The 18,141-nt window shown below is 42.8% G+C and overlaps 1 protein-coding gene across 1 annotated transcript; it reads left to right on the plus strand.

The window, feature by feature from the left end:
- The first annotated feature begins 1,433 nt into the window (after positions 1-1,433).
- Positions 1,434-7,013, plus strand: nptx2a (neuronal pentraxin 2a). Its single transcript, XM_076266814.1, has 5 exons — positions 1,434-1,892; positions 2,507-2,723; positions 3,705-3,949; positions 5,062-5,241; positions 6,786-7,013. Exons 1-5 carry the CDS (start codon positions 1,434-1,436, stop codon positions 7,011-7,013), a joined length of 1,329 nt encoding a protein of 442 aa, XP_076122929.1.
- Positions 7,014-18,141: the final 11,128 nt, after the last annotated feature.

Raw genomic sequence — 18,141 nt, forward strand, 5'->3', positions numbered from 1 at the left:
AATGCTCAAGATTTGACCTTACACAATAATTCAACTTCAAAGTCTTTTGTAGACATTTTGTATGGAATTGTGAAGGAGTTGATGCCCTTGAGGATTTGAAATCTCAGTGTTGGAAAAGTAAATCTTTAACTTTATTGAAATAGGAGTTGCATTTGGGATGCAACAAACAAAAAGCTCAAAAATAGTATTGAATGTTAAGGAGAATGAACAGTCCCTACTTCTAATGCTCCCTTAGTAGACTTAATAGAGATATATTTCTACCATGTAGCTGTTAGATTATGCAATATACCGGACTTCCCGACCTCTGTCCTCAACTAGCCTGGGATGGGCAGCCATCCATGAACCGTAACCACGAGGGAAAGCCTGGTTCTCCCTGACCCACTCTGACCCTGAGGTCGTACTGAGTGCCATACACCAAACCGGCCTTGGCAGTGCCACGCTGACTGTGAGCTTAGCCAGGCCAGAAGTTCAATCCGTGACCCCCAGCATATCCAGCTGGACTACAGAACACGTTGAACACATTTTAATTTCAGTTTGGCAATCTCATTTCAGGTCTGCTGCATCAGAAGTTTGGATAAGTTACAATAGACTAATTTCAAAAGAAACTCAATATAAAGACAAATGGCATATACAGTGCAAAAATTATATTTTTGCTATTTTATCAGCTGAAGCACCAACATCATTCAAATGAATAATTGATATGCTTTTGACGTTGAACTTCAGATGCAAAATCATTTAAAAGATCTTGCCCCAACTTTTACTTTCTTTCTCGGTGGAGTTTGCTTCGAACAGAATCCGCTAGGTAATTCGAACAGACTGACCAAATGCGAATTGTACCAATAATTCCCCTCAGATGGGAATACGTGACGTAACTTGAACCTCATTCAAATCGACGACGTAGTCAAACACCGCGCAGTATATTAATCCGCGGAACATCGGTTGCTGTCATTTCAGCACCACTCACTGCTGTACTTCCCTGAGTTGGGTTCACCTCCGCATCTGAACATAGACAGCTCGACTCCCACCACGTTGGACTGAAACTATGATGGATTAAGCTACTTTAAGACCGGGATTTATGTGGAGAAAGTTTTACAATGTTTTGAGTTAATTATTGCAACATTAACAGCATTTCTTTAGTTAATGCGTAATGCATTTCGCGTTAAATCCTTGGTGCGCTTTGCTGTTGTTTTTTGGTGATAGTGTTCATGTAATTTTCATAACTTCTGCGGATTTGTGGTGCTGTGCTTAAGAGCTATGCTTTCTGTTGAACAGCTTTGTCTTCGGTTTTCTGAAAAGTAGTGGTATGCCAGGTCCCTCATATTGCCTGTTTGTCACGAATTTATTTGGAGACGCGTCGCCAATGTGGTCTTAACAAGGGCTAGCTTTTTTTTTTATCAGACGTAGACACCTGTTAGTCCGCACCAGCTGTCGGAATGATCACTCTCTTAATAGGAATTGTATACGTTTATGCGTTCGGTAAAGGGCAGGTCGCTCTCGCGAACGTTACAAAGGGCAACCGCTTTGTCTGCACCGCTGTGCCCGCGGGGGCTGATCTCAGCTGCCCCGTGTCCGCAACCAACAGAGTGCAGAGCGCAAGTGCTCAGGAAGAGGAATTGAGGAATACCATTGTCCAACTACGGGAAACCATTTTGCAGCAGAAAGAGACTATCGTCAGCCAGCAGGGAACCATAAAGGAGCTCAATGCCAAACTTTCACGATGTGAGGCTCAGACTCAAGATTCCCCGCGAGAGGGCAAAGGAAGGGGCCAAGGGTCGAGGCGCAAGGACTTCAATAAGAATACAATGGGGGACCTTCCGCGTGATCCTACTGAGACCATAGAGCAACTTGGGAAGACCATGCAAACGCTGAAAGATCGCCTTCAGAACTTAGAGGTAAGGGTGAAGTAAGCTAAATGAAAGAGTTGTAGGCTAAATTACAAATTTAGAGATCATGTGGGATGAAAGGATGTAACAAGTTTTATGTCACAGGAGACAAATAAATTGACATGTGAAGAGATCATTCTTAATCTATGTATGTGGCCACAGCCAACATGAAATAATGCCATCCACTGGATAAGATTTTACTAAATGGATTTCCTATTCACTTAGACAGTTACAAACAACAGGTTTATCGGGTCGATTTCAGATAGATCTATATAACAATCGCAGAATTCGTTCGAGTTAGAGCAGAAACAGACCTCGCATGCAAAGCATACTATACACGCATGCACACAGGCGAGGGCGCGCGTGCACACACACACACACACACACTATTAATCAATTCTAATCTTGCTGCTCATTTTTACCATATAGTAAGTGTAGTGCCATGCCTATAGTTGCATGCCACTGTGTCTGTATTTTCATAAATCACCATGACACCTGTGTCAACTGCCCAAAGCACTTCTCTGTTCTAACCTTTCTACAGTGTATTATCTTAACCTCACATTTTGATAGTGGGTGTCCGTCATTGGTGTAATGTTGTTGTTATTTTTTTATTTCAGCAACAGCAGCAACTGCGCATCAACGCCTCAGGTGCAACCTTTCCAAATGAGCTGCGCGACCTTCTCAGGCGCCGGCTGAGCGATTTAGAGAACCAGCTGCTGACTAAAGTGGCCGAGCTGGAGGAGGAGAAGGCGCAGCTGTACAACGAGACGGCTGCCCACCGGCAGCGTACCGAGAGCACGCTCAACTCCTTATTGGAACGGATTGCAGAGCTGGAGAGAAGTAAGGCTCCTTTTCAGTGCAATGTATACGTTTTGTAGTGTAGCCTACATACATAAATATACATACATACACACATACAAAGATGCCTTCATACATACATACATATACATATACATACATATACATACATACATACATACATACATACATACATACTTGCATACACGTTCAGTCTAGGTATTTGCCACCACACTGTCCATCATGATGTGTAAGTATGTTAATCCAGAAGAGTGAAAACTACCACGTGCTTCATATCGGATATGAGGTTGCTGAGCCCAGGGATTCAAAACCTTGATCCCAGTGGTGTGACATAACTTTCTGTTTTTGATCTCTGTGCTTGCTTCTGAGGTTGTTTTATGTGACGCTCATACATTTTATAATGTTTTTATAAGCTACACTGGCTTTGACAAGATATAGACATCTTTAGGGTAAAATTCATTTCGCTACCAGCAGTAAGACAGGCATGCAAAAACAGTGTCACATAAATGACTCAGATAACATTTATCTGTTCATGATATGTCAGACCATGGCTGTTCACAGCAAGTGACTTCTAACAAAATACAAAAATAGTAAGGCCTAGTCATTTCAAATCCTGGAGGCAGTTCATAGTGCCATTCATCACTAACTTAAGCACCATAATATACATAATATACTTTATGCATATTAAGGGAGAGTCATCAGTGGCCCACCTGCCAGAGCCTAATCCTCAGATCAATGCATGGGCCTTCGGCATGTGGAGATGACTGATTGTCCATTCATATCCAATGAGTCATCTGAGACTGAGCCAGTGGCTGACTGGAGCCCAGCCATCTGTCATGACCTTCATCCATCACTCCGCTCATCTTTTCCCCTTACTGGCGGCACAACAGGACACGCCTGTCACTGCACTCTTTCTCACATTCCTCTCTCTCTCTCTCACGCTCTCTCTCTCTCTCTCTCGCTCTCTGTCTCTCTCTCTCGCGCACGCTCTCCTGGCCTCAGGTAACAGCGCTTTCAAGTCTCCGGAGGACTTCAAAGTGTCTCTGCCCCTTCGCACCAACTACCTGTACGGACGCATCAAGAAGAGTCTGCCGGAGATGTACGCCTTCACCGTCTGCATGTGGCTCAAGTCCAGTGCCCGGCCAGGCATCGGCACCCCCTTTTCCTACGGGGTACCAGGCCAGGCCAACGAGATTGTCCTCATCGAGTGGGGCAACAATCCCATTGAGCTGCTCGTCAATGACAAGGTGGGGAACTCTTTGGACGGTACACACTCCTGTACACACGTGTTAACAGTGGCGTCGTCCATTTTCTGTATTTCAAGTGTCATTGCAATTTGTTGTAAATGCACACACACACACACAGACAAATACACATACACAATATGCAGACACCTGATGTTATCCATGTTACACACAGAGTCCCGGCCTGGTAATGACAGTGTTAATTGCCAAATGAAGGTGTGCGTGTGTAACATCGTTTGTGTGCAGCAGAGAGCCCGCTTGAGAGAACGTGTCAAGGCTAAGGAGCTGAAATGCACAATAAATCATTATGGGGAGAGCAGTGTTTTCCTGAGGTGCCAAAATAATTAAGTGGCGAGAAGCAGAGCGTAATTTCCCCAGCATGAAATGAAGGGTGGTCGTGATGCGACTCAAGTGGGGCATCTTGAGTAGTTTGTGAGGCTCCCCCCCCAACACGTCAGTTTGACATTTTATCGATGTAGGCAGCCTCCCTCCCAGCTCCCCCGAAACAGCATGCATTATACATGTGTGGGTGTGTATGTGTGTATGTGTGTGTGTGTGTGTGTGTGTGTGTGTGTGTGTTTGCCAGGAGGATGCAGACAAACCGAGGCTTATTAATGCACCTCACAGACCATGCTCCATTCCTCTCGAGTAATAGCTCATTCTCTGCCCCGTGCCAAGGTGGCATTCGCGGTTTTGGTGCACCATGGTTTTTCCGTGAAATGAGCCACTGAAGAGGGGGCCTCCGACTTACCCAGCATTCAGTGCTCAGGCCGAGGGAGCTCTCGGCTGATGTAACGGATCAAAAGAGCCGATGGCGCCGGCCCTGTCTTTAAGCGCTTCTGTATTCATTAAAGATGAAGATGGCTGTAATGCCAAAGCTTTCTTTTGTAAGAGGACTCCTTCCACTCAAGCCCAGAATTGAAATCATTGCCATGCACTGCATAGAAACACATCTGAGTGGTTGGTTTTATTGAAGTTATGTGAGTTTATAATTGCATAGAGGAAGCGTGAAAATCTGTGTTGCATGCAAGTATGGGTTGGAATGGAATAGGATATGATAGGATAGGATAGTTCAGAATAGTGTGCTGATAAGATCTGCTCTGTGTTCCATGTAGGTGGCCCAGCTTCCCCTCTCCATCAGCGACGGGAGGTGGCACCACATTTGCATCACCTGGACAACCAGAGACGGCTTCTGGGAGGCCTATCAGGACGGCGAGCGGCTGGGTGCCGGAGATAACCTGGCCCCCTGGCACCCAATTAAGCCTGGCGGAGTGATCATCCTCGGCCAGGAGCAGGTGAGATCACAGAGCTCAGCAGCCTTCAGTCTCCTACCCCCAATGGGCCAGGTAGAGGGAGGGTGGGGAGGGGGGCGATCGGTTAGGGGGTTGGGGCTGGACCCTGGGGATGGAGCGGAGCAATACATCATGCCTCTTTCTCACGCGACGGTGAGCAGGTTACGTCACCTCCTATGTCCTCGCCACACGTTCCCACCTCGCCCCTTTGGCGCCACCTCAGACACTGTGTGTACACATACACTCTAGTGGGCACAGGCCTCCCTGAGTAAAGCATATAAATAGCAGACATGTTTGCTTTGCAATGGTCCAGTGTGCAACAGCCATTAGAGTGGAAAATGTGTAAGTGTACATTTAGCCTAATAGGCAGTGCCTGTGTATTATCTAATATGCATATGCCCAAACACCTTCTCAGTACTTAACTACTGTTGATTGGAGTAGCTGGCAGGGAGGATACATGTAAGTTTGAAATCCTCAGCTATGAAGCATCAAGAAAACCTGGGTGGAAAAAAGACAAAAGAAAACAAAATGTTATTGGAAATACCAAGCAAAATGTTTTATTGGAAATACCAATCAAAACAATAGTACACATAAAGCTAAGTAGAAGCATTGTAATTTGTTTAGTTTCATGGTTCTATCAACTCCATTGTAACAACCATACATGAGTGTTGAATAAAACTACTTGTTCACTGTAAGAGGAAGAGTGAGACCGTAGGAAGGACTGTAGAGAGATAGAGATAGGGTCTTTATAGTCCCATAGGGATAATCATTTCCACACATCTTCTTTCATGTCCCATAGCACAACAACACATATAAAACACATATAACATGTAACAGATATATATCCCATTCACCCCTTGTGACATATATCTCATCCACACAGCATATAAAAAAAACATGCAACACATACAGTACATCCCATCCACCCATGTGACATATATCTGATCCGCCTCATCTAGCATTACCCATCCCCATTCAGCACAAAGAATCACATTAAGACACCCACATAGACACATCCAGTGTGAAAATGGTCAACAGGTGTGTGTACAGTGTTTTTCAACCTTTTTTGTGCCACGGCACACTTTTGACACTCAAAATGTCCCACGGCACACTTAACATCCTGTGTGAAGAAAAAATAAACATACCATAGCCTAAAACTTCAAATAATACACAGATATGGCCTTATTATGGCTTCTATGCAAGACCTGCTCAATAAAACAAGCACCCTCTATTTCATTTGTAGGTGACTATATCTAATTTAATTGTTGTTATGAACTGGATATGTGATGATTCTGTGAATACTGGATATGGGGCCCCCGTTGTACAATGCCCGCATACCACAAATAGTGCAATCATACAATCAATGAGAGCATGTGGTTATAAATTCTTTGATGCAACAGTTGCTTTTCTGGACCAGTGAGTGACATTTGGGTAATTCTTTGCGGCACACCAGATGATCTCTCACGGCACACTATAGTGTGCCCCGGCACAGTGGTTGAAAACCACTGCTGTATATAACCTAACTGCCATTCTTAAAACACTTACAGGACATTGTAGGAGGAAGATTTGATGCAACTCAGGCCTTTGTGGGAGAGCTGAGCCACTTCAACATGTGGGATCGTGTCCTGCGGCCAGTGGACATCTCTGGCATGGCCAACTGCTCCTCCTACATGCCTGGCAACGTGGTGCCCTGGGTGGACGCTAACGTGGAGGTGTTTGGTGGTGCCACCAAGGCCGCCCTGGAGATATGCGAGGATCGCCTGTTTGATTCTTAAGGGGGCAAGTCTGCACTTTTTTTTGTCGTTGTTATTTTGTTTGTTTGTTCATTTTGGGGTCTTTCGTGGTGAGTTCACCTTCTCTGTGCTGCTTTTCACACTTTCTTACTTGGGAGAAAGGGTGACTCGTGCTCCAGAGTATTCACTGTGTTCTTTCTGAAAACATGAAACAAGGCAACGTTCTCTGCTCTTTTTCTTGTCTTTTGTCCTTTTGTCCGTGTTAGCAGATGTGATGAATGGCAATCTAAAGCTGCTCATTTGAAGTAAACTTTCTCTTCTGTCACCAGTTGGTTAGATATGCTTCTTCTGTGGCTCACAGTAAAAGAAAAAAAATATTAGAAAGCTGTTTACAATTGTGCAATTTATTTTTGTATATGCTTACATTTTAACATATATATACTTATCACAGAGGATTTTAGCATATTGTGGACAATCCAGATTGAAATGCATGGGATTATAAACGTTACTGTCATGTGGTGTATGTCTAGTCTGACATTGTGATCAGGCTCTAGTGTGTGCTGAGCTGTGTCTGAGGGTCATAAAGATTGCCAAGCACCTCTACCCACTCACCATTTGTAATTACCATGAACACCATTGTCTCTATGCGACACTGTTCCACCCCATCGTACGTGTGGGTGCATGTATGTGTACGCAGAGGTGTATGCGTGTCTTGCGTGTAAAAGGCTTCAGATTAGTGGAGGGAACATCCACATTCTTGTAAATCTACGCTAATACAGCTTCCTCTTGAGCAGCTGCCATCCTGAGCTGATTTTCGTGGGGCTCGGCCCGGTGAGGTTAAAAGCAAAGCCGCAAAAGCTGCCAGGAACTGGCGGGAATTCAGCCTGGGCTAAACGTCAGCAGGTCCACGTGTGTGTATGCATGTGTTTGTGTGCGCAGTTGGAAGTGGACCTGCTTAAGGGACCCTTCATTTATGAGTCCATGACCCTTAACTTATCTCTCAAAGAAGTTACATTATGAAGACCAAAAAAGGGTTGGTAAAGGCTTTTAGTCTTGGACTGGGACCGGGCAAAACGCCAGTCAAGAACAACGCCAATGAAACATGCCGTGCTGTACTGGCATGCGAAGAGACTGGTGAGAGAAATTATGTGTGTTATATAAACCACGTTTTTGGGACGTGACTCATAATTCATCCTGGGTTATCCCCCCAACCTGATGAGCCTTCGGCAGAGCAATCGTGTGCTGGGAAAAGATGAGGAGGGTTGGAGGGATGAGGGGGAAAGTTAAGACCAGGAATTTCTAGAATGAAACGGTGATAATATTGAGGGCATTCATGATTATGTCAGAAGGGGATACTTATTCTGCTCAAGACTAGTTTGCAGTCAGTTTGTTTCATGAAACATTATGAAATCCAAAATGTTTTGGTATTGCTGTGCAGTGTGTACATATGTGATAAAATGTGAATTGACCTTTTGCTTCAAATATTTTTGTTTTCTTATTATTGCTTTTTTGATGCCCTACTGATAACACCGCAATGCCTGTCAATCTTACACATACTGTGTTGGACTGTGAATTGACCAAGGAATTCTGGGAGAAAAGGGAACTCTTGATATATCATTATTATTTAATGTAAGATAAGGACTATATTTTTTATGATTTAACTATGTATGGTAAATTCATTATTTCTAAATGTGCACTGTATCAGTCCATGAGCTATTGCTGACTCACTGGTGCAGTTGTCTAATAGCTGTCTTTTAGATGGGCCTTCATGCACTTTGGCCCCACTGGAATGTTGCAGAGATGTACACTATAAATTATTGACCGATCACTTCAGACATCTGAATGTTGTTGTTGCATTGTCTATAAATATTTCATAAATAAAATGTAGGGAAAGAAAACACAGCACTAGCTCTAAAATGTGTGTTAACTTTTCTACACTCAAAAGACAGTGACTTTTTGAGAATCTGTCATGTACGTACTTCTCATTTTGTATCAGAATGTAAGAGATTACTCACAATCATAAATGATATGTTTCAATGGCCTTTTTCTTTTGGAGCACCAAATGTGCTTTGTGGGTTTGCCCAGGGATCAGACCTCATATTGTGATGCTATCAGCGCAGTGAGAAATAGGAGAGGAGGCTGGAGCGAGAGAGGAATTGAAAAATTTATTTGCTGTCATTCCTTCTTTCTGTCCCCCCAAAACGATGTACTCTATGCTTTTCAATGTTGAGGTGTGGATGAATGCCCTTTTGCACCCAATAAATGAATGTTTCATAATTCATGCGTGTCTTATGTATTTTAATGCTGAAAAAGTTTGGAGTCTGTCTGCAGTAATTGGGAATGCATAAGTCTGAATTAATCCTAATCTCTTAATCTATTTCTGCCAATGAAGACTCTTTAACAGTACACATGACAGTCCATTTCATGATATTTCTTGTGAATGATTTAGAGAGTTTACTATTTTATTTATTTATTTTAAGAGGCAGTGGTGTTGATAACTTCTCCATTGTATCCATATTGTTATATATAGTTTCTGTTGTTTCCCTTTGCCTGTCATTCCATAGCAGAATGTTTTCAATGGCAGAAAATCCTTTGTTTGGGCAAGCTGCCACATGGAAATGAAAAAATCAGTGGCTTATAAGCATCAGCTATCTAGGTCGCACTCTGAGAGCAGCTCATGTAATTCTCTTTCATGCTTGTCATTGTGGCTAATTCACATGTCACTTGCTTCAGGCAGTCATATTCGAATTGCTTTGTCACTTAAGCCCTATTTAACGGAATTAGCAGAATTTGTAAAGTGTGTATATGAAATATGCATCACATCAGTCAGTTTGACAAACGTGAATATGGTGTTCATTGAAACCATTCAGTGATAATCCAAACATTGTTATTGTATATATACATGTAAATTACTGGGAAATTAGAACCAATGTCATTAATTAAAATAATAATTAAATTATTTATTTGCCATATGCATCAAGAACTTTCCCCATAGTCATCTAAAATATGCACAAATATGCATTTGGAGTAGTTCTTCCAAATCATTACTGATTTTTCCATAATGTGCACTGATAGCAATAACAAGACAAAGATTTGATTTTGTTTGGTCTTTTGTAAGAGGGACTGGGTAAAGTTTGCAGAGAAAATGTAATTTCATTGTTGCCGACAGTTGTTTTTCTGCAGCTGAAATGAAGAGCACGAAAGCGTGGACCCAGTAATTAAGGGCTTATCTGATCCTGTCGACTATGCCACAAAAAGACTCAACAACAACAACAAAAAAACAGAGATATGAATAACGGTGGCTCCATCCCACTGAATGCCCCGTGTTTACGCCAGTAAATCTACCCAAAAGATGCGTTTTAATTATGTTTGCAGGGGATCTCTGAACAGCAGTGTGACCTCACTCAGGCTAATGACGTCTGCAAAGCGATTCCTCACATTCCTCACCACCATTCGCCCCCTAGGACCCTCGCGAAGGCAACTTTCATTAAAGTATTATTATAAGCAAGCAATGCTGAAAAGCCTCCCCAACACAAACACACACACACACACAGAGAGAGAGAAACACATACACTCCTACTCTGTCTAGCTTTTCCCACCTCACTCTTTTATCTCTCCCTTGTTTGATGTTTTTGATGTGTTTAACTCAAACCAGGGTGCTCCCTTGGAAAAGCCAATATAATCCACAATGAAATTCAGTTGCTGTCATCTAATACATACTAATGTACCTGTGCCGTATCTTCAATGATATTTTATTTGTTCCATCCATATTGAACAGTATTGGGTTATAGAGAAGGTTTATCTTGGGGCTGCTGCATATGTATTCAGCAAATGCTGTTTGGCCATGCCAGACTCTGGTGCAGTAAAATCTCAGTCATGCAAGGCAGTTATGGGGACTAGAAAAGGATTGTGCACAAATTTGGATACAGGAGCTTTGGTAATGAAAGGTGTAATTTAGTCTGAAATGTGTTAAAGTACATCCAAACACTGCATGTCTCTCGAGAGTGTCTAAAGAAAGAAGTGTTATTATCTGTCAGAGCTCTCATGCACCTCATGTTCAAAACAAAAACACTCACATACTTCAATGAGAGCCTAGTAGAAAACACATATATATTTCAGCTTTGTTGAAAACACTTCAACTGATCCACGCCCACAGAACAAATTTATGGCCTAACCTCCTGAAACAGTATCAAAGAAAAAGCTGCATATCCCATCCTACACAACACCTATACATACCAGTAAACACAAACATGTGCCTGCGTCTAGATTTGCCTCCTTATCCAGTCCAACATGGCTACACTGGTCACACCCAGCTGTGTCTCCAACCCCGAGTGGGAACCAATCAGACACAGGCCTCTTCCTCCCAGACAGCTGTGGCTGAGTGCATTACCTGGATTACTGCATCCCTCTCCCGCATCATCATCATTCCCCCAGGATGCACAGGGACAACACAGCGAGATTACAGGCCTGGGGTCAGACCCTGTCCTCCTGGATGATAATCTCCTTCTCTTCCTCTCTCTCTCCCTCCTTCTCTCTCTCTCTCTCCCACTCCCCTTCGGCTGACATTTACACATCATTTGACTTTCATCAGGAAATGGATCCACTGTGGCTAAGCCATTTAAATGTTTATTTTTAGAGCATCCAGACCACTCGCCGTGTGTGTATGTGTGTGTGGGAATGGGCCGTGCAAATAGACACGTCGTGTCAAAGCCATTTCATATTTGACCTGCGAAGTACTCTGAAGGACTTCTACGCTCATGACAACCTCAAAGAAGTCAGGTCCCAGTGTTTGTGTGTTTGCGCATGTGTGTCACTGTGTGTGTATGTGTGTGTGTGTCCTCTCGCAAATGGAATTGCTTTCTCGTATTTGCTTGACATGGCTGCCAGGTGTAATCACTTTATGTACTGCGCAGAGAACACAAATATGGCAGTGTTTTCATACAGACCACCTAGCATGGATTCCATTACCTTAAAGGTCAACAGAGAATAGCCATGACAATTCCTTTATTAAACTGAATGACCCTGGGACACTATGACTGCATGTGTGTGTGTGTTCCTAAATCAGAGTCTACATCTCTTTTTTAAAGATGGAGATAGATAGATCTTTAAATAGATAGATAGATAGATAGAGATAGAGAGAGAGAGAGAGAGAGAGAGAGAGAGAGAGAGAGAGAGAGAGAGAGAGAGAGAGAGAGAGAGAGAGAGAGAGAAAGTGACTGAGTTACAGTTCAAGGCTGATCAAACCAGACCAGACCATGCCAGTCCTGTGCTTCTCTTGAGGACCTGAGAGAAGGAGGGTCTTCTGGCACAGATGTTCACTCAGACACATTGATCCCTCCATGCGGTGCCAGGGTGATTGATCTGCGCTTAGCTGGGCCCACTCCAACAATCCCACTCACTCAGAACTTTCTGAAGGTCAGCCCAGAAGCAAACGAGGCATCGCCCATGGGGGGGGGTTTGCATTTCGGGGGTTCCATCAGTGGCTCTGTGCAACCTAAACCCACATCTGCACTGCGGGCGGTTCTGTGCACATTTGTGGGCTGCCATGTGGTGTCCGATGTCTGGGACTCGCTAAGTAAACTGCTCTGTCTTGTTTCATTGGGCTCTTACAGCCATGATGAATGTTTTATCCTGATGAAAACAGGCATTTTCAATAGCACGCGTGACAGCCTGTCATCACAAACAGCAGTGAACAGGTGTACCAGCTATTAGGAGAAGTGATGTGAAAGTGTGTCACTGTGCCAATGAAATGAAATGAAGCCCAGTGTCCCCCCGAACACAACGTATCAAAGTAGGATTTAGAAAAAGAGAGATTCAGAACACACATAAAAATAGTTTTAGTGCCGATTTCTTTTTTTAGAAACAATGTTCCACAAAAAGCATTCGGCTAGAGTTTAGTGGAAGATTCTGAATTACTGTTGATCCATTTTCTATTTAATTCAGCACCAAACTGACAAAGCCCCTACAATCAGTAGGCATTCGGCTCCATCTGGTTCTTCCACTCCTCTGACTTCACTCTCTTCGTCTTTGCGTCGCACATCCAAGCTCTATCCAATGAGGCTCAACAGCAACCGTGGATTTTTCTCTCTCAATAACATAAAAACATCAGCACAAAAGCATCCTATTGAGATTCTGTAAACCTTGGATGACTGTCCCAACAAAAGCTAGGCTTATTGTAAGGGGACAATACATTAAGTGGAACAAAGCAAGGAATACAAACAAAAGGATGAACATAATTTATGGTCTCTGTTTTGAAAGGAAAGGTTTCGAAGGTAATGTCATCCAGAACAGATAGAACAAGTCTGTGATTGAGGAGAGTAGTAAATGAGACGTGCTTTTCTAGCCTCAGAAGTGTCCTTTTTTCTTCTTCTCAGGCCTAATGTACACAACTGGCTACAGAGGCAAGGGCACATGCAAATTGTGTTCATCACAAAAATAAATAAAAAGAATAAAGAATATCGATAAGACCAAGGTCAAATTCATAAGCCCAGGCCTCATCCATTAATGCACAAAGTATTAGGCTCTCCCTTTATCAGTATGCTCATTGTGCATTATTATTTGACATGTCTGACATATTACACATGTAGGTGCTGTACTACGTACAGAGTACTCAACAGTCCACACTTCAAGTTGTGTATTTAGCAGGCGCAGCACTGTGGCGCTCAGATTACCTATAGCTGGCACGAACAGCAGATGTTGCTGCTGCTTTTGGATTCCAGCTAATATCAGCGAGGCTGCCCACCTGCCATTTCATCTACAGGGCTTGAACTTGAGTTAAAACATTTACAAGCTGCCTTTGAGCATGGTTCTCTGAGACATACAGGGAATACACATACCAACAAAAGTTTTCAAGCCTCAAGATACAGTAGCTAAAGAATATCATTGCACTCCAATGCTGAAATCCCAGAGAAGAAGGTCATAGGTTAGAGAGAGAACACACTGACATATGAGATAATTTGCTCACAGACATTCTAAACAACGCCTTGTCCATCTGTGGGGGAAAAAACAGTGTTGCATTGACACCATATATCTTGTTTGTCTTTGAAATGGTCCAGGCCAGGCAGACCTCATAAAAACAACCAGCCTATAGGCCACTATTTACTTCAAGAGATGATATCATGAAGGTTTATTTCAGTGTTCAACCACACAAAGGCTTTAACACGATTACTTGTTTTTACTGTGCAAAAAGAGTATTCGTGACTGTGTTTCTTATTTTTATTCTCACTGTCAAACGAGGGTTTTTTTTCTTGTTAGTTTTGAGTGACCCCTTGAGGGCAACATTGGAACTTTCTAATTCAAAGGCAGATGAAACTGGACGAGTTTATTCCTGGTAATAGAATCTATCTTCATGGCACTGTATTTTACTGGAACTGCAGTATGGCAGAAAAGATGTTCCCAAAACAAGCATAAGAAATAAAAATGTGCAGGCTATTCCCTAAAAATATGTTAAAGACTTGACATCATCTGGTGATATGGAGTCCCTTAAAGGGACATGCACATAAATAGGCCTATTAATAATAATAGGTTGCGCACCAGAAACGTTTGCGCATGTAGGCTACACCAGATACTTTCTCATACGCATGAGTAACTTTGTGCATGAGTAACCATATCCCCTCCAGAGGGTATTTTTGCTGAGCAATGTATGAGAAATGGTGGGGTATCAAATCAGACTTGCCTGGATTTTCAGATCAAGTTTGGTAAAAAAAAAAATGTATAGCAAATGTGCAAATGGAAAACATAGCATGTTTCTCTGTGCTTTCCTATAACCTTTAACCAGCATAGCCAGATGTTTTCATCATGTAGGCTACCTAACACAAAGGTAGAAATAAAAATAGGGCTATTTTGCAAAAACAGGGTGTTTGCATCAGCAATGTCTTTTTAAAATGTCAGTTTGAGTCTCAGTCTCTTGCCTAATTTTATAGACAGAGACACTTGTGTAATGTCACCCTTGGTTAATATCTCACAGGTATTTTGAAAACGAACGCAACATAGGCTACAGACACACTTTTCTCCACTGACTGAATAATGAATGGATGTTGTCCCAATTGTATCCTTTCAAACTGGCATATTAGGCCTACAAATGCCCTTATTACAAGAGTACGACCATTCTTCTCTAATGGCACTCAGCACATTGTTTAGAGAATAATTATAAATTAACTATAGAGTAATTAAGGCACATGCTTGGCAGCAGAGCTATAGTGAGCGGAGCGGAGTAGGCTACGAGCGAGCGAGGAGCGGAGCGAATGGAATTTTGTTGGAGCGCGGAGTACTTTTTTATTCAGAGGCCAGAGCGGCCGCTTTGTCCCGCTCCATTTTCGCTCCGATACCGCTTACGCCACGAGTGTGAGGCATGCCCAGATCCACCCTGTACTCACGTCTTCATCGTGTAACCAAGACCGCTACAATTCAAAACAAACATATTGACCTAACAGATTCGGCATAGCCAGAGCTTTGTTCAAGAGAAGCTTTTCTAGGCTAGCATTCAGAATCAGGGGAGAAAATACAGATCACGAGAACAGCGCACACTAGGCATGTCAAACACACACACACACACACACACACTACACATACAGGGGTGGACGCAGCCCCCCACACAAAAAGGATCACACACGAGGAAGACCTAAAGGGGTAACACGCTAAAACACGGACATTAAAACAGTAAATAAAGGCATTAACACACACAAACAACCCCCAGAGTTCTCCCCCGTATCCCAGAATGCATTGTCCCAGAGTCCGTAGCACATAGGACTAGTCCAGCATGCCGACGTTACAGTAAGTTCGTTGGAGATGAAGTCGCTAAATATTTTAAAAAGGAAACTGAAAGTCATAGGGCTTACAAGCATACTATTCCTACAAAACAACTAGATACTAACAATGTAGAGCAAGAACAATATGTGGTGACACCAGGGCTCTCAAGTTTTGAGGACAGGTAAGAGTGAAATCCCCCCCCCCCCCCGTCCGAGGGTTAAAGGGGTGGCTGGTCAGACGGGTTGGTTGCGAGAATGGGGGGGTTTCATTAATAATACTACAACTTCTTGTTGCTGTTATTAATATGCCTTCAGCAGGCGCGCCTGCAGGTGTACGTCCGTACGCACTGTGCGTACCATCAGGCTCAACAACGAGAGAAAATGTCCCTTGTGTGTGTGTAATGTGTATTCACACCAAATTGGCCCACCATACCTTCCCAACTATGCACAGTATCCCATTAGCTGGCATCAGGCTATTTACAATTTTCTATTACGTAACTTAGTGAACACTTATCAAAATTAACGCGCACACATTTTGTTTGAGCAGGAGACACAATACGCATGCAGGCACGTAGGCTACTTGTTTTCTTTTACTCGGCTATCTATCTATATATGGTTATCAGCACACAATGTTGAGCTAATTCACTAATTCAATACTCATGATGGATATCACAAGTTTAAACAACAGAAAGTATGGAGGCAGCAAAGCTAGAGGAGTTATTCCAGATGGGCAAGAACAAGGTAGGCAATTGGTGTGCTTGTCAGATCGTTAGACTGCATTACAGCTGTTTAAAGCCAGACGTCAAGAACAAAACAAGGTAACTTTAGCCTGTATAGGGCTGTATCAAGTTGTCCAAATGAATAGGTCATAGTAGACGTTGTTGTTGTATTATTGAATGTGGATGTTGTTATGCTATGTAGGCTAATTTTTTGCTGACCAATGCTCGGGGCTAAAACCGGGAAACGGACAAATATTGTCCACACGTATTTTATTTTATTTTTTTGCGGGGGGGCGGGGGGTGTGCGATGATTCCGGTGTGCGTACCATAGCATTAATTCCTGCAGGCGCCCCTGGCCTTCAGATGTTCCAGTGTAACTCCTGAAGACCCAGCTCTTTAGAGAACATCTCCTCTCATAGCACCACTCACAACAAGTCTTGCTGATCCTAGCACTCACCAGCCGTCTTGAACTGAGACGTAACAGCACTCACCGATGCACTTATTCTTACTGTACTCTACTGTTTTTAAACTGTTCTTTAAATTGTCCTAAAATTGTTGAGAATCGCTTAAAAACGTAAAATTGTTACCATGTTGTAAGTCGCTTTGGCTAAAAATGCGTCAGCCAAATGTAATGTAACAGAGGTCGTTTCGTCAGCCGCTCACGGCCCTTGAACCCGCCACCTCAACACACACCGGCATGGGAGTCGAGCGCTTTAACCACTGAGCTAAAAGCCCAAGCTTCCAACTCAGCGGTTAGAGCCGTTAGGGGTGTGAGGATTTACACGGGCAACTAGCATCACCAGCTAGCGCACCAGCCCCAGGTCGGCGAAATATAGCCAATCTTATACACACCAATTGAATTGAAATAGAAATTGTATAGATTTGTATTTTTTGTAATTATTCCACATTTAGTGAAGTCATATCAGAACCTGAAGTAGCCTACAATCCAAATGCAAGCATGAAACTTCAGAGTATTACCTTTCATTTGAGGCCAAGATTATGCTTATAAGGGGTTCATATGCAGTAAGCATTTGATTGCCAGTATGCATTTTGGATAACCCAAAGTCCTATGGGGAGTTTTCATAGGGCATTTTACAAAATGCATGAGTAGGTATACCTTGGCAAATAATGGTCTAAAGTACTCATGTTGTCATTCTATATTGATCTACTTTTGCTCACAGCATGACAAGACCTATGCTAGGACTCAAGTCATGTCATATCAAGTAAAGATCTAGAGGGCTGAAATGTGGTCAGTTCAAAGGTGCTTGTTATCCGGTAGAAAAAGAAAAGAATAATCTTGCCTTTGTAACTTCGTGTCAGTACATCACACAGTTGTTTTCCAACAGTGCCTCAGCTTTCCAAAAGAGAGCAGGCATTTGATTACTGGCTAAAATATGTAGGAGCAATGCCCTCCTAAGTCAAAATGGGGCAAAAGTATAATTTATAATTGCTCAAAAGAAAAGATTTGACACATGGCACTAACAATTCAATAATGGGCCTTTTCGCCACCTCTGAGCATCCACTAACCGGACCTTTTAGGGGGCTTTCCTCTCAAGGTGAATGAGAGGATGCTTAATTGCTTTTTACCCGACATTTTTGAATACAGATGCAATGATGAATGCATCCATGGCCAGGATATAATTATATAATAAGACATGATTTTAAAAGTGACCTATAACAATAGAAATGTCTGTGCGGGCAAGT

This window comes from Alosa pseudoharengus, unplaced genomic scaffold (genome assembly GCF_046254945.1).
Source record: "Alosa pseudoharengus isolate Yale_2024_CS ecotype anadromous, Long Island Sound unplaced genomic scaffold, YU_APseudo_1.1 YU_APseudo_1.1_scf_4, whole genome shotgun sequence".
Taxonomy (NCBI): Eukaryota; Metazoa; Chordata; class Actinopteri; order Clupeiformes; family Clupeidae; genus Alosa; species Alosa pseudoharengus.